We start from the raw sequence: 22,805 nt of genomic DNA, 5'->3' as shown, positions 1-22,805 counted from the left end.
AGTAGGATATGTTTGCTGGTGTGGACCAGCAGCAAAACAAAGAAATGGCTGTAGGGAACACTGAGAGATGCTCCTCTCCCTTCATCTCTACTGAGCCAAGGGTCAATATTCTGCCTACCATGTACAGTGACCACAGCTGTTGTCTGCTGATGTCCAGAGTCACAGGTGTACTGCCCCGAATCATCCAGTTCTAAGTCACAAATGACCAATTCAGCAGTGGAGCCCTGCTGCTTCATCTCATATTTCAAACCAGGGTAGAGAGTAGTGTCTCCTTTCCTCCACTCTACTGGAGCCTTGGGTTTGGTAAGCTCACACCTCAGTGTTGCTGTACCACCTTCTTCTGCCTCGGTGTTCTTCAGCTCTTGTTTAAAAAGTGCTGGTAGGGCTATAAAATAGAAATATAACTTGCAACACACTGCAGTTGGGGGTTGGGAAAGAGAAAGCAGAAAGAAAATGAAAGCACTGAAAGAGCTTTTTTTGCCGGTGCCTCTAAACCTCAATGTTCTGTATCCAAAGTATGAGCTTATTTCCCTAAAGAAATAATAGGGATATCTGCAGAACAAGAAGAAATTGATCTAAAGAAGTCACATTTTCTGTGAAGTATATAGAAGCTTAAAATAATCTATGACCTAAAAATGGCAGAACATTTTCCCTACTACAAAATTAGCCAACAGGTTGCCTTGATCACTGAAGAGGTATTCTGAGGGTCAGCAGGGAGTTGTAAGAGCTCAGCTTCCCTCCTAAGGCAGGCCACTTGCAGGAGAGATTACAATTATCCTGAATCTAATATACTGACCAAATGCACTTAGTTCAGCTTTGCAATTCCCATTTTCTACCTGGTCACTCTATTAGGTTGTATAGACCATGATATTCCACACACCTTCCTTAGGAATGTAGCCAAGTCTTCTCCATAAGTGACACTAACACAGGACTTGTGTTTTCAGAATATATTGTGACATTATCCCTTTCTAAACTATTTTTACATTTTTTAACTTTTTTTTTTTCCTTTACCCTTGACTGTCAAAGTGGCAGTTGTCTGCTGATCTCCACAAACACAGGTGTAAACTCCAGTGTCCTCCACAGCCAGCTCATGGATAACCAGCTTTGCAACAGCACCATCTTGACTCATTTTATATTTGCTGCTGGCTTTGAGCACCTCCTGCCCTTTCTTCCACTCCACCACAGCAGGTTTAGTCAGCTCACAGTGTAGAGCAGCTGTCTCGTTTTCTACAGCTTCGAGGTCCTTCAGGTGTCTTTTGAATTCTGGAGGCAGTGCTGAAGAGTAAAAGAATTACCATAGAGAGAGTGAATATTCCTTAAAAAGTAGCTAGATGAGGTCCTGGGGGAGAGGCTGCAGGGTGTGCTGCTGAGCCCTGATCCAGGTCTGTGGAATACAATGGAAAAATCTCCCTCATCTTCCCTGGACTCTGCATCAGGGCAAGGAAAGTGAGAAGAAGCAGCACAGCTGAGGAGGAAAAAACCAACAGGCAACTCTTCCCAGTTCTAACAAGAAAAGGAAGCACATAAGACAAGTCCAAAGGAACACAAAAGTGCAAGAAAACAGAAAGGGAATAATGGGAACAGACTGTAGTAATGGAAACTTGGGCAGGTCTAGGGTTTGGAGGACCTTGGTCCCATGGGTTACTTTACCATGCACTGTTAGGGTAGCTGTGGTGCTCTTCTCTCCACACACACAGGTATAATCTCCAGCATCATTTGAGTCTAAATGGTGAACTGTCAGCTCCACAGCACAGCCTTCCTGTCTCATGCTGTACTTGTTGCCCGGTGTGAGGACGTGATGTCCCTTCTTCCACTGAACACTGGCAGATGCCTTGCTGAGCTCACAGTGCAAAGTGGCCATTCCACCTTCCACAGCTTCCTTGCTGGTCATTTCTTCTTGGAAAAATGGAGACACAGCTGAAGGATGCAGGTAAAAAGTATTATAAATTGAGGATATCTCCAGGGATGGGTGAGAGTAGGAAGTGACAGGGGACAGTTGTGAAGGTTATGGAAAGGTGAGCATCAGAAGCAGAGAGGTAAGAGAAATGAAAACATCCTAGTGGGAATATATACCCTAATCCTTTTGGGTTTATGCTGGCTTCCTACTAGCAAAATTGCACTGTCCTCAAGAGATTTACACCTGCTTCCTGCAAGTTTGCATGTAGAGACAATAAGGAATATAAACTCTGAGCTCCTTAGTTCACATATGAGTTGGAGTCTTTCACAAACTTCAGGTCTTTGTGCTCTCTTTTCCTACTGACAGAGCTACCCTGTTGAGCTCTGAGTGATGACACAGCTCCTTACTCATCACCTCTCCTTCTTCCTTGAGATACCCTTGAAAAGATGCAGCCAGGCCTCACAGATTCTTCTCGACCTCAAAGGAAATCCCCAGATGCTGATTCCCAGCCTGTCTTCTTGTCTCAGAACATATTTTCCTCACTGAACACAATTCTAGTACCCACTGCAAGTTGTGACCTTGGAATAAATTTGGTAACCTTAACGTATGCCTCTCTAATAACTAAGTAGTATTATGGGATATTCCTCCTGGTTAACAAGGTTGGACACCTCAGATCTCAAATTTAGTGTCTCACTCCATAGCAGTGCAGCTAAGTTAAAACATCCAGGCTAGAAACCAGGTTTAGTGTCTGGGATTTGGCACATTTCCCATCTCCAGCAGTGTTAAGTTGAAGCACCATTTTTGTTTGCACAGCAACTGGTTCTTGCAACAAAATAAGAGCAGGAGGAGGTCACAGAAAGAATTTATTCTTTCCTGCTTAGAAAATCTGCCTCCCAGTGCAAATCCATCAATTAGGACAGAGGTTATGGGCACAAAACCCAATGCAAACATATCTCAGGACAGAAGAAATTGTAACTAATACAGTCTCATTCTGGATATTGCTTTTTATACTCTATACTCCAGTAAAATGGTAGGTATTGAGAATGCCAGAAAGGAACAACAAGGAATAAACACATTTGTGTTTTAGAGAATAAATGCAGGAAGGAAAAGACAAAAGAACAGAGGGTTTATATGCTAGGAAAGGAATGCCAGAGGGAAAGATGAAAGGATAGCAGATTTGTGCTTAAGGAAAGGAAAAGACAAAGGACAGCACAGAAAAAGGCAGGGAGGTATTTTCTAATATACCCAGCCTGCAGGTCATCAAAGGCAGGGAATGCTTTCAAGTGAATGGAACTTCAGTTAATATGTGTGATCAAACAGACATGGAAAAATGAACAGCTTATAGCAGAGGACAGACTTTTCCTGTTAGGAAACAGATGGTTTTTACCCTGTACTGTTAAGACAGCCATGGTCTGGTGCTCTCCACACACACAGGTGTAGTCTCCTGCATCCTCCTCAGATACTCCATGAATCACCAGCTCTGCCTTGGTCCCTTCCTGTCTCATTTTGTATTTCTCACTCTCTTTGAGAATCCTCTGGTCCTTCCACCACTCCACTGGAGCAGCCTGGGAGAGCTCACAGTGCAGGGAGACTTCTCCACCTTCTTTTGCTTCCTTGTTCTTTAGCTCCTCCTTAAAGAGCGGTGGCAGAGCTGAGGGATGCAACATGGACAAATGGTCACCAGAAAACCAGAATTAAAATCCTAATTCCTTTTTCACCCTTGGGATTATTCCCCTTCATGCCTCTCTTTCCCAGCCTATCATAAACATACTTAGCCAAGTTCAGAAACTCTGAGCATCCTTCTTCAAGTGTGATGTGGCTTCAGTTACCGTAAGGGACCTGTCCCCTGGGTGTCTCTTATTTTTCGTGGTGGAAGAAGAGTAAAGATCCTGATCGTGGATCAACAACACTCACAACTAACACTGCTGGATACAGTACTATTTTACCTACACAGCTATGATTTAGTGAAGGTGGGTATTGTTATCTTCTGCTCTGTTTTTACTAAAAACTGACAGACCCGCCAAGAGGAAATCAGTCAGATTTCAACACCAATTTACTTCTAGTTTTAAATTGAAGTTTCAGGTTTTGCCTATTTCCCATTTTGGAAATTAAAACTCAAAGACAGAGCAACCTGCAGGAAATAACCTTCATGAAAATTAATTATGAACATTTACCCACAAATGTGCCTTGTGTACAACTACTGTATAAGGGTACAGAATACAAACAGCACTCCCCAAATGCTTCAGAAAAATCTATGTCTCAGAAAAGAAAGTCTGTGTCTCAGAAAAGCCTCAGGGGAGGATCAGAAGTTTTTGGAAAAGCTGGAGGGGACATGACTGGGTCTCTTTGACCAAGTTGCTCATAGCCAAGGATGCTACTCTGTTAAAACTGTTACTCACTGATGAGAGGAGAGCAGAAGATGTGGTAAAGAGGTTATTAATGTAACACAGGATTTATTTCTGGATTGGTTTTTGGGAGCTGGTATGATAAAGAAGAGAACAACTGCTGATAATCTGTGGGTTTGGGTTTCTTTTTTAATACTTAACTGTTAAGGTAATCCCGACCCCCACACAAAGAGGTGTAGACTCCTGCATCTTTCAAACCTAGGTTAGGAGTATCAAGCTCTGAAATGAAAACTCTTACATCATTTGCATGTCTGAATTGCTTAAAGGTTCTTGTACCCCCTGGAGCAAGTGTGGCCAGGTCACCCAGCACAGCAACATCTCCTCCTCCATCTGCTGCCCCAAGCCTCACTTGTCCTTTGGGTAGTGCTTGGAGACCAGAGGGCCTGACAGACCACACGTGTTGTGGAGGAAAATGTGATTGGTTGAATCACGGGGCTAAAGGGGGGAAAGAGCTGGAAAATGTAAATGTCCAAGAAGATGACTTGGAAAGAAAGAAACATCTCATTTTCACCTTTTAAAGGGGGACAGATGACCCCCAAATTTGCCCTAAGCTTGTCTTTCTCATTGAGAAATGAGCTACATATAGAATTAAGGGCAAGGGGGAAAAACAAAGTTACTGACCCGGGGCAGAAACAGCTGAATTTCTTGTTGATTTCTATCTACAGAGCTATTTAATAAATTTAATCAGGCCTTTTTACCATGAACTGTTAAAGTTGCTGTTGTCTTCTGGTCTCCACACACACAGGTGTAATCTCCAGCATCTTTTACTTCTAGGTCATGAATGACCAGCTCTGCAGTGCTGCCAGTCTGCCTCATTTGATATTTGTCACTTGCTTTGAGCACTTTGGACCCTATTTTCCACTGCACTGGAGCTGGTTTGGTTAATTCACAATGCAGAGAGGCAGATGCTCCTTCTTCGACTTCTTCATTCTTCAGTTCCTCCTTGAAAAGCACTGGCAGGGCTGGGAATGGAAAGTCAATAGATAGTGCATTTAAACTAGGAACTCTGCTTTTGCCATCAGCATCATGAATTTTCAACTGAAGTTCAAATCTGGCCAAGTCAGGTACTTCAGTGATTGAGGTTGAGGTTATCACTACAATGATCTGGAAAACTAAATCCAGCCGAGACAGTGAGAAAAGAAATACTGAGCAGACAGGTCAAAATACAACAGGTTGGGGCAGAACATCTCTGCAGGTCTAACTTAGGCACCAGTTCCTTAAATTTACAACAGAGCATTCTGCCTGCGTGGAGAAACAGTCACATCCACATCTCCCTTCATCTTCAGGAATACGTGACCAAAATTAAATGTCAGAACAAGAAGTTCTCCTTTACTGAACTCAAAATAATTCCTAGGAAAAATCTGCCAGGTGAACACTTCATCAGATCACCAGGGTGTTTCACAGAAACAAACAATGAGCAATCATCTGCAAGATGAATTTACCATTTACTGTCAGAGAAGCCGTGGTGTGCTGGTCTCCACACACACAGGTGTAATCTCCTGCATCCTGCAGCTCTAGATCCTGAATTTCCAGCTCAGCAAGGGCATTATCCTGCCTCAGGATGTATTTTTCACTTGCCCTGAGTATTTTGCTTCCTTTCCTCCACGAGACAGATGCAGCCTTGGTCAGCTCGCAGCGCAGAGTGGCTGTTTGGCTTTCCATGGCTTGCAGGTCCTTTAGTTCTTCTTTGAAAAGTGCAGGCAGGGCTGAAGGTCACAAAATGGACAGAGGGCATTAAAAATGACACATGGTGCACAGGTGATGAGGGTGGTGGTACAGAAAGAGAGACAGTTTCAGGGTAGAAAGAATTTCCTCTCCCCATAATTCTGGGACACCAGACAAACCACAGAAAAGCAGCCTGGATGCAACCAGGTCTTACAGGAAGCTTACAAATTAAAAAATAAATAAGCAAACAACAGATTGAGCCACAGATGAACACAAAACAGGGATGAGCTGGTAGAGAAAAACACCATCATATATATAAAAACACACAGATGCTTTTTACCATGCACGGTCAAGGCAGCTGTTGTCTGCTGTTCTCCACACACACAAGTGTATTCTCCAGCATCTTTCAGTTCGACCTCCTGGATAAGCAGCTTCATGACTGTGCCCTCCTGTCTCATTTTGTACTTGTCGCTGGCTTTGAGCAAACTGCTTCCCTTTCTCCACTCTACTGGAGCAACCTTGGTCAACTCACAGCGCAGAGAGGCTGCTTGACCTTCTGTTACCTCCTGGTCCTTCAGGCTCTCCTTGATGTGTGCAGGCAGCACTGAGGATGCAATGGACAGAGGGTTAACATGGAGCAGCACACACAGCCTCCTGGTCAGGGACACAGGGAGCTGGGGAGAAGGACAGAGGAGGGCAACAGTGGAGAGCTGTCTTTGGGCCTAATCTCACATCTGATTTAAGAGTTAGGCCCTAAAACCACTTTGTACAAGGAATTGTACAAGGAATTGGGGTGACTGGTTTTCCCTTAAATCACAAAATGCAAATTAATTCCCATGACTGTGACACTCAGACTCAGAGGAGCTACGCAAAGATAAGAAGTAGAAACAAAAATAATACAACCATCAGCTCAATAATGAGGTCTAGATGAAGCTGGTTATTACCATGTATGGCTAAGGAAGCTGTGGACTGCTCAGCCCCACACACGCAGGTATAGTCACCAGCATCACTCTCATTCAGATCATGGATCACCAGTTCTGCAGTGACATCCTTCTGCCTCATTTTGTACTTCTCGCTAGGTTTGAGTACTGTGTGTCCTTTTTTCCACTCCACTGAAGCAGCCTTGGTCAGCTCACAGTGCAGAGTAACTGCCTCACCCTCCATGGCCTCCTCGTTTCTTAACTCTTTTTTGAAGAGAGCAGGAAGGGCTGAGAAACAGAGGAGCAAACATTTTCATGACAAACAGTTCTCGGCCACCAAAACCAAATTAACCTCATTTTTACCTATGTCTACCTGTGCCTAGTTATGGGCACAAGGATCATCTCACAGAAGGAGAGCACTAATTTGTATCATAGACACAAAAGGATCTTATAGAGAAGGTAAATTTGCTGATTGGTTTAGAGATGTATGGAGAATAACCAGCTGGAATGAGAAAACTTCATGTCAAAATTGTAACTTTATCAGTATAATTCAGTCCAGGAAATTGACATAGCATGTTACACCATGATCAGGAAAAAAAGCTCAAGGAAAAAATGAAAAGGTTTTACCTGAAGTGTTAAGGATGCCTACAGACCTAGCCCCAGTGTTAGGATGAGAGCAGAATCAGAGAGTGCCTGGGTGTAACTAAAAAGTGAAAAGAATGATTTCTCCATTGTGGAAATCTGCTAGAAGACCTTCACACCAGGAAGTTCAGGTGAATCCTAACACCCCATCCCTTTTGGAACAACTGATAGGATCATTCAAAGCATAGCAATGTGCTAATATGTACCATGGGAGCAGTAGGATGGGACAATGTCTGCCAAGTCTTTGGAATAGGATGGGAATCACTTTTGGATATAGAGCAGATATAAAAGAAAGGAGAGGAGGATCTAAAATTCCTGACTCTGACCAGGGAGAAATAAATATTTGAGAATACAGATGTGGAGGATAGTTGAGCAGACACCAAAAATGAAGCAGGAGAGCTCATAGATTTTAGGACAAATAATGATGGAGAAGAGCAAAAAGAAATTCTGGAGGAAAGAAGAAAGAAAGCTTCAGTAGTTCCAGAACTTTTACTTAGGATCAAGCAGAAATACACTTAGAGGACAAGATAGTTTAACAGAGTGGAAAACTTCTCAAAGAAACAATATGAAGGAGATAATTACAAAGACTATCTCACTCCAGGATCATCAGAAAGAGCCTGCCTAAATCACTAATTCTTAATTGTCCTAAAACTCAAGAGACCTACAAAATACAAGAGGTTTAACTGAGAGTAAAAGGAATGTTACAGGATGTAAGAGCAGAAAGGCCAGGATTCCTGCATGTCTCAAGAAGGTCAAGGGCAGTTCACCTTTCCTGGAATCTGTCACCTGATGGACAAAGAGACCAAAGGCTGAAAGGTAGTCTGCAAAATGGTGCTGATATCAAACATCTCCAGACACAACTGTAAGTATTTGTATCCAGCAACTGGGTGGGGACATCACTACCCCAGGGGCTTTCCATCTCCTCTCCTCACAGTTCGACTTGAGGCTCTTGGCAATATCAGAATATTAGCATGGACACCTGGTCAGCCTGAACTAGACAGTAGAGGAAATAATACAATGAAATTCTGTAGACTGATTAAAAGGAAGAAAAACAATGAGGGAGAAGTTGGACTACCAAGTTTCAGGAATGTAAGTTGGTGATGGGTGACATGGAGAAAGCTGAAGTGTTTAGTTCCTTTTACTTCTTTAATATTAAAAGTTAATGATAGCTAAGAAAGGAAAGGGAATTCTGGCTAGAATAAGAAAACAACAGATTAGAGAACATAAAAATAAGCTGAATATTTTCAAAACTCCTTGGTGAGATAAAATTTGTCATGGAATACTTAAGGCACAGGCTCATCCAATACCAGACATCAGCAGTTACACTGGATAAATCAAAGAGAATGGTTGATGCTCCACAAGGATAGGAAAAAAATGGAAACTTGGAGGTAGAGAAGGTCACACAGATTGAAATGCACACATTTAGTTCTCAACAGGTAAATTAAGAGTCTAAGTTCCCTGGAAAGTCAAGAAAGATCCAGACCAAGTCAATGGACCGACCCAGTGGAGCCACCTGCTTATCAAGTGTGTTGGCTACAAGGTAAACTGGATGTCTCCCTGGCTTCCATTCATCAGATCTCCACTGGCAACAGTGGGAATTTAGGAACACTCACCAGTACTGACCTACAAGCTGAATCCCACATACAGTGCTTGACTTGGAAAAAGGGAGAAGAGGGGAGGAGCAGAGAGAGAACTCCAGGAATTATGGCCATTCCAAGTTGAGTTTTAATTGTCTGAAAAATATTATAGCACTACACAAGGATGTGCCAACAGCTTTTCTCTTCATGAAGGAGTGGACTAGTGTATTTTTTATTTAGTTAGTTTAATAAGCTTCACTGATAGACACTGTATATGCTGTACACTTTTATTTTGATAAAGCTCTTACTCTGATTTAGGTATAGGTGGAACTATGGCAGGAAGCACCACCAGTTTGAAAACAACAGTCAAAGAATGACTGTTCAGCTGTGATTTACACTGACAAGGAAAGAATTAATTGAGCAGAGTTCCTCAGTATTCTGGAGCTCAGTATTATTCTTTTAGTGAATTTTCTTTAGTGACTTGAACAATGAAACGCAGAGTAGTCATTAACCTTGCATATGGTCTCAAGCTGGGAAGGGAGAGAAGCTGAAAGCACTTTTTAAAATAGGATTGGGATAGAGAAGATCCTGATGAAGCAATGGTGAAAAAATAGGCTGCAATTCAACAAGAGCAGGTGTAAAATACTACATTTGGGAACAATTAACAACCCAAATACAAGACGGGGAACAATAAGCTGCAGATCTGCAGTGAGATATTTGGGGCTGTAACCCCAAAAAGGATCATGGAGCAAATGCAAGTCAAAAATGCAATTCTGATGTGAATAAAGTCAACATCATAATAGGGATATATAAAATGGAGTGTCTTATGCAAGACACATGAAGCCATTTCATCCTACTTCAGTCTGGCAAAGCCTCAGATGGAGCAGTTGTGGCACATCTAGAAAGATGTGGATTAGCTGAAGATGGTCCAGAAAGCAATAAAGATGAGCTGAAGTCTAGAAAACGTGACCTATGGAGAAATACTGAAGGGATTGAAGGTGCTTAGGTCAGTAAAAAAGAAGCCAGAAAGGAGGCATGATAGAAGTTTGAAAATCTTTCACAGAGAGGAAAGCTGCAAACATTTTTCCATTTCTACAGGATATGGAACAAGAAGTAATGACTTAAAACAACTCAAGAAAGACTCCTGTTGAAATTAGGAAGAACTTTCTGGCAGCATTGATGCCTAGGCAGTGGAATGAGTGTCTAGGGGACTTGCAAGTTCTTCAGGACATGCATGGTGTCTTGGTGCTCAAGGATGGACTAGATGAGCTGGAGAGATCTTTTCAAATTCTGTTTTCCATTATTAAATTGGAAGTTCAGGACTGAAGCCATTTTGTTTTATTGGTAGATATCAGGATGAAAATGTCTGGGCAGTAATAAGAAATCAACTTGTTGAACTACTGAATTTCCAGGTGAGAAAGATGGTGGAGTTACTTTCTACTGGCTTATGTTAGTAGTGGAAATGAAGTTTTCTCTCTTCCAAGTGAAGCTGCAGATGAATTTGACTGTGGAGCATTAAGTACTCTCATACTAAAGTACTGACTGTTCTGCAATACCAGAATACAAATCTGCAAGAACCTTGGTCAGAGTTATAATAAAAAAGTTGCATTCAATCAAGTTTTGTGTGCTGAAGTAAGAATGTTCCTGCTGCTCCATTTGTCTAGGCTCAAGTGAAAAAGTAAGTAAAACAGGACAAGGAATGCAAGCACATGGAACCCTTCAGCCTGCAGTGAGGTACAGAGCAGTGCAGCCATGCACTAATGTGAGAAAGGAGAAGAACAAAGTGAAAATGTTAGTGTGATCAATGGAACTGCAAATCTCGGTAGATAAAAATCACAACAAACACAAGAAAATCCATGACTGACAGAATTATTGATGGCAAGATTAGATAAAGGACTTGTTGTGTGCCAATACTGAGGCTTTCAGAGGAAACAGGAGAAACAGCACACCAAAATGTCTCATTTCTGTTTTCTTTACCGTGCACTGTCAGTGCTGCAGTGGTCTTCTCATCTCCACACACACAGGTATACTCTCCAGCATCCTTGACTTCTAAAGCATGGATCAGCAGTTGTGCCGTAGTCCCTTCTAGTCTCATCGTGTATTTTTCACTCGATTTGAGCACTTTGTGCTTCTTCTTCCACTCCACAGAGGCAGCCCTAGACAGCTCACAATGTAGCATGGCTGTTCCACCTTCTGTGGCTTCTTCATTCTTCAACTCTTCCTTGAAGTGTGCAGGCAAGGCTGAGGAGTTTAAAATGAGCAGAATGTAGGACCACGGCAGCTATTCAAGCCACAGTTTCTCTGTGGTCTGTCAACCACATGTGACAACCTAAGCCTTCCCTAATGAAGTAGGGTTGAGAACCACTCTGAGACCCTTAAAACAGTGACTTTGGAAAGCTGGAAATCACCTTATTGAGAAGTCAGAACTTTTTCAATTACATGGTTTATGGCATGATGTGGAGAATCCATCAGACTCAGCTTCTTCAGACTCTGCAAGACTGAGCCCAACCTTACTTTGGGCATCACCTACCATGGTGGAAAAGGAAACCTCACTAGAGTGTCTCAGTTCTACCACAATGCAAATCATTATTGAAAAGTTCGTAAATGAAACTATATCTGAGGCATCAATCTAATTTTTCCATGAGATTTCTCCTCAGAGAGTGGTCTACCAGAATTCAACCACCAAATGGTTCTGAAGCACTGAAAACTGTATCAAAAAGATCTCATTGCCAAATTGCAATATCCTCAACTTTAGGGCTGTAGCATCTTTACAACCAAGATCACAACAATATGGTTTTCTTTTTTTAGCAGCTACTGGATACGAGCATCAAAGAAATGAGTTAATACCAAGAAGAACATCTGAAATTTTTGCATCAAACCCCTGATCTGGGCCTGATACTGACTAATGTATTCAGGCATTTATGTCCGTGTCCAACCACATATTGTTAAAATAATTGGAAATTGGGACTGCAATTTCCAAGCTGATACTACTGTCCTCTTAAAAAAATAACCAACTGGCTGAAAATAATCCCTTTAAGCAATTCTGTTTTTCTTATATATATATATATTTATATATAAATATTACCATTCACTTTTAGTGTAGCAGTGGTGTTCTGCTCTCCATAACAGCATGTGTAATCTCCAGCATCTGTCAGCTCTAAGTCATGGATCACCAGCTCTGCAATTGTGCCCTCACATCTCATGGTGAACTTGTCATTTGGCTCCAGGGCTCTGTCTCCTTTCCTCCATCCCACGGCAGCTGTGGGCTTGTTCAGTTCGCAGCAGAAAGTGGCTGTGCCCTTTTCTGTGGCTTCCACGTTCTTCAGCTCTTTTTTAAAATGTGGAGGAAGGGCTGAAGATCATAGGTGAAGAGAAAAACACTGTCTTGACTGCTCCACTGGATTAAAACCCTTTAATCTCTAAAAGGTTTAGACTACGTAGTACCTCAGAGGCACGCGATGATTTCAGGGGCATCCCTGCCCTTACGCTTTGCATCACACCACACTCAGAATGTCACAACTGATTTGGAAATCAGGGTTGTAAAACTACCATTTCACTACTGGAAGGTATGGTCTAAAGACATTTTAAGATATAACAACAGAAAGCTAAACCCAGGATTTGAAGGAGCTATGCACAGCTCTGCCTTAAGATCAGACAAACAGTTAAAATGAGCAAGGTTATTTAATATTCCTGGCTACAATGGGTCATTCTCACCTGCCTTTCTCAGCTGTTATCATAACAGAGCAACTCTCAATTCCATTGAAAGAAAACAAGTGAGCTCTCAGTGCTAAGCCTAGAGAAATGAATTGATGGAAATACTGAAAGTGCTATGCACAACTTCACTGAGTTCTTCATCATCTGCTTCCAGGTCCCATTAACATGAAAGAACAGGGACAGAAAAGATTGTATGGTGCTATTTCTCAGTCCTAAGAGAAGGACTTTCAGTAAAAGATATTCCCAGATACAGTTGTCACAACAATTTAAGATAATAGATGGGATCAAGCTCAGTTAGTGATCCTGCCTGAGATCACAGAGGCCAAAGCAGAAAATCCCTATTAAATATTTTACCATGCACAGTCAGGGATGCAGTTGTCATCTTGTCTCCACACACACACGTGTAATCTCCTGCATCTTGTTCCTCCAGGCTATGGATTGTCAGCTCAGCAATGGTGTCCTTCAGCCTCATTTTGTACTTCTCACTAGGCTCGAGCACCTTTTGCCCTCTCCTCCAGCCCACCGAGGTGGGTTTGGTTAACTCACACTGCAGAACAGCCGTTCCATTTTCTGTAGCTTCCACATTGACAAGTTGTGTTTTGAACAGTGCAGGCAAGGCTACAGGGTATAATATAAACAGAGAGTACATCAAAACCTTTGACCAGTCCTTGAGAAAATTAGAACTAGGTTCCTGATGCCAGTCCTTCACTATTACAGGGAAAAAAAAATAATTAAAAAAAATCACAGAATGGTTTGAGTTGGAAAGGACCTTAAAGATCATCCAGTTCCAACACCCCCTGCATGACAGGGACACCTCCCACCAGACCAGGCTGCTCCAAGCCCCATCCAACCTGCTCTTCAACACTGCCAGGGATGGGGCAGCCACAACTACTCTTGGGCTACCTGGGCCAGGGTCTCACCACCCTCACACCAAGCCTTGGAAAATGCATCTATTAGAAAACTTCTTCAGAATCTAACTATTGCCACCATGACCTGTCTTTAATGTTGACTTACACAGCACATTCCTAATTCCCCAGCTGATTCCAGTGATCCTCCCTACCTGTTTCAGTATTAAATCATCTATCTTGGACATGAATGACCTGATTTTTCATTGAAAGTCATTGTTCCAGATGACAACACTGTGGGCTGGAGATCTCTACATTTTCTGATACCATAATTTATCTTTCTTGTTCAGAAAGAATAACAACAACAAAAATGTAATATAACTTCAAGTGTACTTTTAAGCCCTGATTTTCAAGGACATAATAGCTCTAACATCAGGAAGACAGAGATTTTTTCCAGCAGCAGTCAGCAAGTTGCCTTGTGCTGCGACTTGCACAGAGAGGAACACGTCAGAGGAGGGGAGGAACCTCCAGCTGAGAGAAACAAGAGGAAGTAAAAGTGTGCAGAAAATCTGAGGAGAGAGTTTTGCCTCCATAGTTTTGCCCCTGTCCTTAGCAGCATCTTATCCTTAAGATACATGTCAAATAAAAACTCTTCTCGCATTTATTTGAGCTATATATGAACTGTACATGGACTGCCCAACAACCAAAGCTTGTTGCTGTTCCCCATGGCAGAGGCAGGGACAAAACCTGTCCCATTACTCCCTAAATCAGGACCAGCAGAGTAATGGTTTGTATTGGGATTTTTTATATATATTTTTTTTGGGGGGGGGAAGTACTATTTCCTCAGCAAAACAGATCACTGTCCCACAAAGCAGGAGGATAGTCTTTCATTCCTGAATGGAAAAACCTCTCTCTAACTGAGCTCAGCTTTTTTAAAGATTTCCTTCGAGTTCAGCACCAAAATCTGCTGGCATCAGTGGGATGTGAGGACAAACTCTGTGAGAACAAGCTTGCTGCTGGTGGTCTGCCTGCTTTTGGCCTTACCTACAGGTACCTTTTTCACTTTTATGAAGTGAAAGCCAAGAGGATAAATTCTCACAACTCTTCTTTGCTACAAAGCCCCCAGTTTCAAACTGACAGGCAGTGGGAGATGGATGAAACACAGCCAGCAAAGCCATAAAATGCTTAATTCAAACACCAAACCAAGTGGGAAAGAGACCTCTGATAGGAAAGGGATCGCCCTGAGATACTGCTGTCATAGCAGAGAACAGCTTTTTACCATGGACTGTCAAGACAGCTGAGGTCTTCTGATCTCCACACACACAGGTGTATTCTCCTGTATCTTCCACCACCAGATCTCGGATCAGCAGCTCTGCAGTAGCACCTTCTTGCCTCATCCTGTACTTATCACTTGGCTTGAGGGTCTTGTCCCCTTTTTTCCACTCCACTGGGACACCGACCTTGCTCAGCTCGCAGTGCAGAGTGGCTGTTGCACCATCTGTGACTTCTCTGTTCTTCAATCCCTCTTTGAAAAATGCTGGCAGAGCTGAAGGACAGCAACATCAGCAGTGAGACTCAATGCCCCAAAGAGTTTAAGTTAACCATGGATGCTTAATTTTCCTTTTCCCTCTTATCTTGACCTGATTTATCAATACAAGAACATAGATTCTCAATAGTCTCCACAAATCAGTGTGAGGAAAGAAAAGTCATCACCAGGAGAGGATTCAATGCTTGCAGTAATTCACAGAGACATTTTGCACATACTCAGAGTCACAGATCAATGCAGACAGAATAAGAAAACCTAATTTTTCCATGGGAAATTTCAAGAAAAAAAAAAGAACTTGAAATTTCTGGAAAAAAATTGTTTGCTTATGTGACTTTAAAAACTACAATAGGATGATTTTTGCTAAGTTTGCACACACTGAAGCAAATAAAACACATTGTGCATTAAAACTGAAAGGCTGGAGTTTCATTCTAAATGTCAGTTTGAAATGAAATTGCTCATTTCAATCCATGGTGGGAAAACAAGCATTTTCACCTGAACTGGCATATCCTTTTGAACATGCCAGTTGCAGTAAAAATCAAAGTTTTCCCTGGGGACAGTTGTTCCTTAGAATGTTTGGGCTTGTTTTACACAGGAGAGTAACTGCACATAATGACAACTGCCCCATGTGTATAAAAGCACCTTGTTGTTCCAAGAACGGGGTATGGGAATAAGATTCCAAGGAATAACCTAACCCTTGGGAATGTTACGGAACCTTAAAATCCCTAGGTCATAGTCCCTTCAAGGCAATCCATTTTATTGGGCTTGAGCATATGGGGAGTCAAATAAAGGAACTTTCAAGGTCCTTTAACTGATGGGCCTTAATGGACTCCTTGTGCCATACACCCCAGCTGCACTGACACCACTGGGAGCACCATTGGCACCAGTAAGCTGTGGATAAGGGTCTGACAGAAGGAAGAAGATGGAAGGGTAACCAGGTGTCTGTTCAAGTGAACAGAGAAAACAGGAGTTACTTTTAACATGTGTCTGGCTTTGTTTGGTTTACCATGTACTGTTAAAACTGCCATAGTCTGCTGGTCTCCACACACACAGGAATAATTCCCAGCATCCGTCGTGTCTAGATTTTGGATTATAAGCTCAGCAACGACACCTTCACGTTTCATTTTATACTTGTCACTTGATTTGAGGGTCTTGAAGCCCTTCTTCCACTCCACTTTAGCAGCAGCCTTGTTCAGCTCACAGTGCAGAGAGACACTTTTGCCTTCTGTGGCTTCTTCATCTGTCAGTTCTTTGGTGAAAAGAGCAGGAAGGACTGCAGAGTAAATGCAACAGGGACATGGCATCAAAGCTGAGAAAGCCTGACCCATCATCTACTCACTCTTTTCTCTTGTCTCCCTGAACCTGGCACTGAAGCCACAAGACCTTCTTCACACTCCAGGATTTTGTTCCAACCTCTAACATTTCAAAAGAGATATCAGTCTGATTTTTAATTTTTTTTTTTTGTCCTCAATCTTTAAAACTTGCTTTAATTTTACCCCCTTGATTTTATGGTGTGTAAAGCAAGGGAGAGATGGCTTGTCAACTAAGTTTGCAGATAGGCAGACTTGCTTTTAGAGATATTTAAATATGAGACACAGAGCATTTTGTTTCTCTTCAGAAAAACAGGAGCTCTGTAGAAGTGCTTGACTCATGGCACTGTTTGCATTTTTATAAGTAAGAGTCCCTTAAACCAGAAGAGTTACATTCATGCTGTTCTGCAGAAATAAAGTACATGCTTGGGAGGAATTAAACCCAAATTAGTAAAAAAAAAAAAAGGCAGGGAATAGCAGGAGCATTATAAGGTGACTTTTCACTAGGAAAGTCCCTGTGTAGCATAACATGTTGATGAAAACTTGTTCCTCTGATGAATAATAGGAAGACAAACAGCACATCAAGAAGGCATGGGGTGAAAGGAGAGAGAGAGAAGGAAAATGGGATAGAAAAATTAATCAGCAGGAGGGAGGATGGAAGGTATGCAGGGACCAGATGAAAGAGGAGAAAAAGAGGAAGAGATTTTGGAATCATATGGGTTTACTTGGGGCACGTGCTGAGAATTTCTTTTTACCATTTACTGTCAAGGCAGCTGTAGTCTGTTGATCTCCACACACACAGCTGTAATCCCCAGTGTCTGCCAAATCCAAATCCCGGATTGTCAGCTCCACAAAGGGGCCTTCCTGCTCTATTTTGTATTTCTCACTTGGCTTGAGGACTTTATTGCCTTTCCTCCACTCGACCGGGGCCGATTTGCTCAGTTTACAGTGCAAAGTGACTGCCTGCCCCTCTGTGGCTTCCTTGTTCAACAGTTCTTCTTGGAAGAGGATTGGCAAGGCTGAAGGATGCAATACCAACAGAGAAGGAATCAGAACTAGACGGAAATGAACTGGACTCTGCTGTGAGTTACAGGTCTGCCATGTATACATTGAACCAAAATGCATTCCTGCTAGGTGGGTAGAGTTGAAAGGGGGGTAAAAACTTCTACAGTAGAGAGAAATTATAGAAAACAATCTACAACACGGCTGTGCTGTCTCAAAACAAACAAACAAAAAGCACAAGGACTCTTCCCTAACAGGGCAACTCTTCGGCAGAGAGGACATTAAACCTCTAAGAAATCACCCTGACCAAGCTGCAGATGACCAGAAAATGCCAACAAGTAAATCTGGGGCTTAATGCCAAATACAGATAGAAGGGTTACCATTCACTCTCAAAGCAGCTGTTGTCTTCTGGTCTCCACACACGCAGGTGTAGCTCCCAGCATCCATCAAGTCCAGGTCTTGGATGACCAGCTCAACAAAACGCCCTTCTTGCCTCATTTTGTACTTGCTGTCAGGCACCAGCACCTTCCCATCCTTCCTCCACTGCACTGAGCCCGCCCGGCTCAGCTCGCACTGCAGCGTGGCCGTCCCGCTCTCCGTGCCTTCCTCGTTCTTCAGCTCTTGTTTGAAACGGACGGGCAGGGCTGGGAGATGCAGAACAAAAGGGGTTGCAACCCAAAGGCCTGCCCAGCACCTCTGCTCAGGGGCTGAATTGTGATTTGTCACCCAAGCCTTCTTCCAAAACCCTTCTCCTTAAACTTATCCTGGGATCATGCATATTAATTACAAGCATCCTCGTCAATTAAGGTGATGAACCCTACCCAACAGAAAATCCCAAGGAATCTTATGCTTCCATACTAATCCAGGAAAACATCTGTGCACTTGAGCACCCTTCACCTGAGGGAAGGTGAGAAGACAACACAACACACACACACACACAGAATTGGGCATGATGAAAGCTGCTTGTGGAGAGATGCTGGGGAAAGGAGTGAGACGGCAACATGAAAAAGTGGAAGGATGGAAAAAGTAGAAGCAGGACATAAGGCAGGTGTTGTGAGGGAACGTACAGACAGCAGGAGGGAAGAGATGGATAGCAACATTCCAGAGTTTCATGGGTTATTTCTGACATTTTACCATTCACTGCTAAAGCTGCTGTGGTTTTCTGGTTCCCCACAACACATGTATAGTCTCCAGCATCCTTTGGGTCCAGGTCGTGGATCAGCAGCTCAGCCACTGTGCCCTCCTGCCTCATCCTGTATTTGTTACTCGGCCGGAGAAGAGTGTGCCCCTTCCTCCACTCCACGGGGGCCTCTCTGCTCAGCTGGCATCTCAGGGTGGCCATCCCACCTTCCACAGCTTCCACACTTTCCAGCTCCTCCTTGATGAGCACAGAGATGGCTGAGGAATGAAGCATCCTCATTTTATTTCAGGAGCATCGTTACCAACTGGTGACCTCACATGGGACTTAAAACCAAACCAAATTCTCTTGGCACAGCTAATAAGCTCTGACCTACCTGCACTTTCAGGACTCTGCTTCCATCTACAATATCACACCATGGGTTTGAGAAGAAACGAAAACAATTATTTTCCAATAATGAGAATATTGAAGAAATTACTCTGTACTGCCCAAATGCTGTTGGTCACAGATGTGTGAAAAAGTTGCTGAATAAGCACAGGAAAGAGCTGCATATTTTGTAACAAAATGTGTAACTGAGGCCCTTCTTACCTCCTATCTTAGAGCTCAGACCAGCTCCTCTGTCCAGAGCAGAAAGCAGAACAGTTATTTGAGAGGAAAGAAAAGATATTTTGTTATCAAGGGTAGTTGATTATGATGTTTTAACATCACGTTCCTGTCCTAGAAAAAGAAATAACATAATGGACCCAGCCAGCTGCCTTTTCTGATCCTTTTTTTTCCCCTGAATGCTCCCTATAAATGTGCAGGAGCTAGCAGGACCATGGCAAGAACAACAAAAAATGGTCACAAGGAGGTGTCTTATTCCTACCATGGATTTTGACTTGGGCTGTGGTCTGCTGGTCTCCAGTGTCACAGGTGTATCTTCCTGCATCTTCTGGCTCTGCATTATGAATCACCAGCTCTGCCACTGTCCCCTTCTGCTTCATTTCATATTTGGCACTTGCCTGGAGGGTGGCTTCTCCCTTCTTCCACACCACCGTGGCATCAGCTTTTGTGAGTTCACAGCGCAAGGAGACAGATTTCCCCTCTTCCATCTCCGTGTTCTCCAGGGCTTGTTTGAAAAGGGCAGGCACAGCTAGAAAACAGAACCAGGGCTCAGGAGTTGCTCTCTTGTCCCATGATAGCAGTCACCCCTTAAAACCAGCCCTTTTCCAGCAGCCCTAGGCCTTCTCTTGGCTGAGGCATCGAAATGACTCTGCTTGGGAGCAGGAAGAAATTTCTCCTCCAGAAATCATCATCCTTTTGGGGCATGGGGAAATGTTTTCTTGTCCTTATTAAGGACCCCATCAGAGTTCCTTGGGCACCCTCACCTGATGAATTCCCTAACTCTTTCCTCCTTTCTGCTCCAACACATAGTAACTTGCTACACTACTGAAGGTACTGTATTTGTTTAAAGGCACTGGGAAGTGCAAGTGGCATCTGAGAGCCTTTAAAAAAGGGATGTTTTGGGGAGTTTGGGATCTAAACATTAATCAGGAACTGGACTTGACTGATGTTTATCTTCTGGTCCCATTCTCCTGGTCTCCGTCTCTAACTCCAGTCTTACTCCCAGCCATGGAAAATAGCTGATAGGTCAGGAACTATGGCATGTATAGAATATGAACCCTTTGCATGTCCTGGTTTTCTGATGAGTGGCAAGCTACAGATTTAAAATGTCAGATCCATAAAGTGACATGACATGAATGAAATATATGCAGGTGCTTACAATATGCAATATTAACATTAAATTTTATGTATGAATTTGCAGACGGCACTTCCACAGGGTGCTGTGCTGGTTGTTTGGGTTTTTTTAATGGAATATCTATTAAGCATTAAGAAAGTGTGACACCACATCTAACTCTGCCTACCATTTACTTTCACCCGAGCAGTGGTCTTCTGTTCCCCAGAGCTGCAGGTATATTCCCCAGAGTCTACTGATTTGACATCTCGAATAATCAGCTCAGCCACGGTTCCACGCTGCTTAAATTCGTATTTCTCACTAGCATAGAGGACAGTGTCTCCTTTCATCCATTTCACTGGGGCATCAGGTTTGCTGAGCTCACAGGTCAGCTTGACTTGTTTTCCTTCTTTAGCTTCTTCATTCTGGAGCTCTTTCTTGAAAAGAACTGGGATTTCTGGAAAAGTACAGAACAAACGTTTAAGGAGGAAACGTATGAGACTGGACATAACTTTTTCCTTTGTGTTTCAGACTTTGCTATTCAGATCAAAAAAACCACAGGAACAGAAAAGCACTCACACACTGTAAACAGAATCTTACAGCTCTCATCTGTCTGCCAGCACTCTACAGCAGCCAAAACCATTTGAGACCCAATGCATTTTATTTCCTTTTAACCACTACCTGTACCACTGAAGGCATTACAATTATTACTGTTGTCACCATTAATCTTAGTGGCAGATGCTGCCCTGCTCTTAATGACACAGTATGTTGCAGATGGGTGCTCAGAGCTGGAACATCACAACAAACATCAGACTTCACTGAGATCAACTGGCACACAACACAGAGGAGACATAAAAATGGCAAAGCACTTTCTGTCATGACCAGCAGTATTGATTTCTCACTATTAAAAAAAAAGACCCTACACCATATTTTTATCTGACATGAATACAGAATTAAAAGCAGCACAGAGCAAGCATGGAGAGGAGAGCACAGCTGCACGTGGAAGGTCCTTGTGGAGATCCCTGTGGAGGTTCTGTCACAGCCTGGGATTCAAGGCTTTAAGGTGAACTAGTCTAGAGAAGGCACTTACTGGGATTAAAAAAAAAACCCTCAACTGATGTGTTTTCCCTTCAGGACATGATAAAAACAGATCACTGTCCCACAAAGCAGGAGGATAGTCTTTCATTCCTGAATGGAAAAACCTCTCTCTAACTGAGCTCAGCTTTTTTAAAGATCATTTCTTCAAGTTCAGCACCAAAATCTGCTGGCATCAGTGGGATGTGAAGACAAACCCTGTGAGAACAAGCTTGCTGCTGGTGGTCTGCCTGCTTTTGGCCTTACCTATGGGTGCCTTTTTCACTTTTATGAAGTGAAAGCCAAGAGGATAAATTCTCACAACTCTTCTTTGCTACAAAGCCCCCAGTTTCAAACTGACTGGCAGTGGGAGATGGATGAAACACAGCCAGCAAAGCCAGAAAATGCTGAACTCAAACATCAAGTGGTTTCTGCTGTCTTACAAATATTCAAATCAGCTACTGATCTGTGGTGCAGTTGTCCTGGGGCTGTTGAAAAACTAAAGCAAATTCTTCTGTTCTCCTTTTACCTCTAGTTTGGGACACCCAATGTCATATGGCTCCTGATTTTTTGTTTGGCTGGTTGGTTGGGTTTTGTTTGTTTTTTGTTTAGTTTGGTTGGTTTTTGGGGGTTGTTTTGTTTTCTTGTGTTGTTGTTATTTTTGCAGTCTGCTCTTCTGATGTGACCCTAATAGACAGAGGAAAGCTACAACAGTATAATTTGTTGTAGTCATCCTTATGACTTGACTCCTTCACATTTCCTGGTGTGGTCTGATTCCAGGTGTTTACACCCTGCATCCATCCACACCCTTCTTTGTGAAGGGAAGAACAAATCTGTTGTTTAGCACTCATTATGAGTGGGGGGTTTTCCTAACAGAAAAATTCCTCTTCATCATGGGTGAGATCCTCAACAGAGGCTTTTCTTTTTTGCATAACTATTGGGAAAGCATCCTAGTACTAATATAAGACCTTGCAAATCTGGACCATCAACCACTGCCTCTCTTCCTTACATCATCAAGCTTGTCTGCTTCCTTGCACAGCAGATCTCAGCCTTAAGTTGGCTTGTTTCTTTGTGCTCTGGGTAAGAACTGTGAGCAACCTGCCCTCCCTCTCCCTGCTCGGAGGTTCAGATTGACTATTTCAACAATCCAAATGCTTGTTATTCACACTGACTTCTCTAATCCAGGTGCAGCTTCCCACCAGCCCCTCCAGAGCATGTCAAGAAGACCTGCATGCAGGAACATCAGCTGGTCAGGCTAAACCCAAACTGTGCCATCACAAGCCCCTCTGTGTCTGCCCAAACCTGCCCATGTGAATGAGAAATTTTGTCTACAGGAACCAAGCTCCTCCTCAGCCTCAG

General features: G+C 42.9%; 1 protein-coding gene across 48 annotated transcripts in view; it reads right to left on the bottom strand.

Annotated features, from left to right (window-relative positions):
- Positions 1-22,805, bottom strand: part of OBSCN (obscurin, cytoskeletal calmodulin and titin-interacting RhoGEF) — a 195,608-nt gene that overhangs the window by 95,861 nt on the left and 76,942 nt on the right. For 39 of the 48 annotated variants that reach the window (XM_051612294.1, XM_051612296.1, XM_051612305.1 and 36 more), the window contains 15 exons: positions 20,563-20,829; positions 19,524-19,790; positions 18,655-18,918; positions 17,901-18,164; positions 17,274-17,537; positions 16,215-16,481; positions 14,945-15,211; positions 13,175-13,438; positions 12,192-12,458; positions 11,084-11,347; positions 6,912-7,175; positions 6,308-6,571; positions 5,745-6,008; positions 5,001-5,264; positions 3,285-3,548 (listed from right to left, as the gene is read on the bottom strand). In XM_051612294.1, the coding sequence (XP_051468254.1) occupies positions 3,285-3,548; positions 5,001-5,264; positions 5,745-6,008; positions 6,308-6,571; positions 6,912-7,175; positions 11,084-11,347; positions 12,192-12,458; positions 13,175-13,438; positions 14,945-15,211; positions 16,215-16,481; positions 17,274-17,537; positions 17,901-18,164; positions 18,655-18,918; positions 19,524-19,790; positions 20,563-20,829 (3,975 nt within the window). Of the gene's footprint in view, positions 1-118; positions 386-1,011; positions 1,276-1,650; positions 1,918-3,284; positions 3,549-5,000; positions 5,265-5,744; positions 6,009-6,307; positions 6,572-6,911; positions 7,176-11,083; positions 11,348-12,191; positions 12,459-13,174; positions 13,439-14,944; positions 15,212-16,214; positions 16,482-17,273; positions 17,538-17,900; positions 18,165-18,654; positions 18,919-19,523; positions 19,791-20,562; positions 20,830-22,805 lie in introns of all 48 variants that reach the window. The other 9 variants (XM_051612322.1, XM_051612272.1, XM_051612271.1 and 6 more) reach the window with 9 other exon arrangements.

This window comes from Apus apus, chromosome 2 (genome assembly GCF_020740795.1).
Source record: "Apus apus isolate bApuApu2 chromosome 2, bApuApu2.pri.cur, whole genome shotgun sequence".
Taxonomy (NCBI): domain Eukaryota; kingdom Metazoa; phylum Chordata; class Aves; order Apodiformes; family Apodidae; genus Apus; species Apus apus.
Note: the sequence above shows the minus strand (reverse complement) of the source record. Positions and strands in the feature narration are given on the sequence as shown.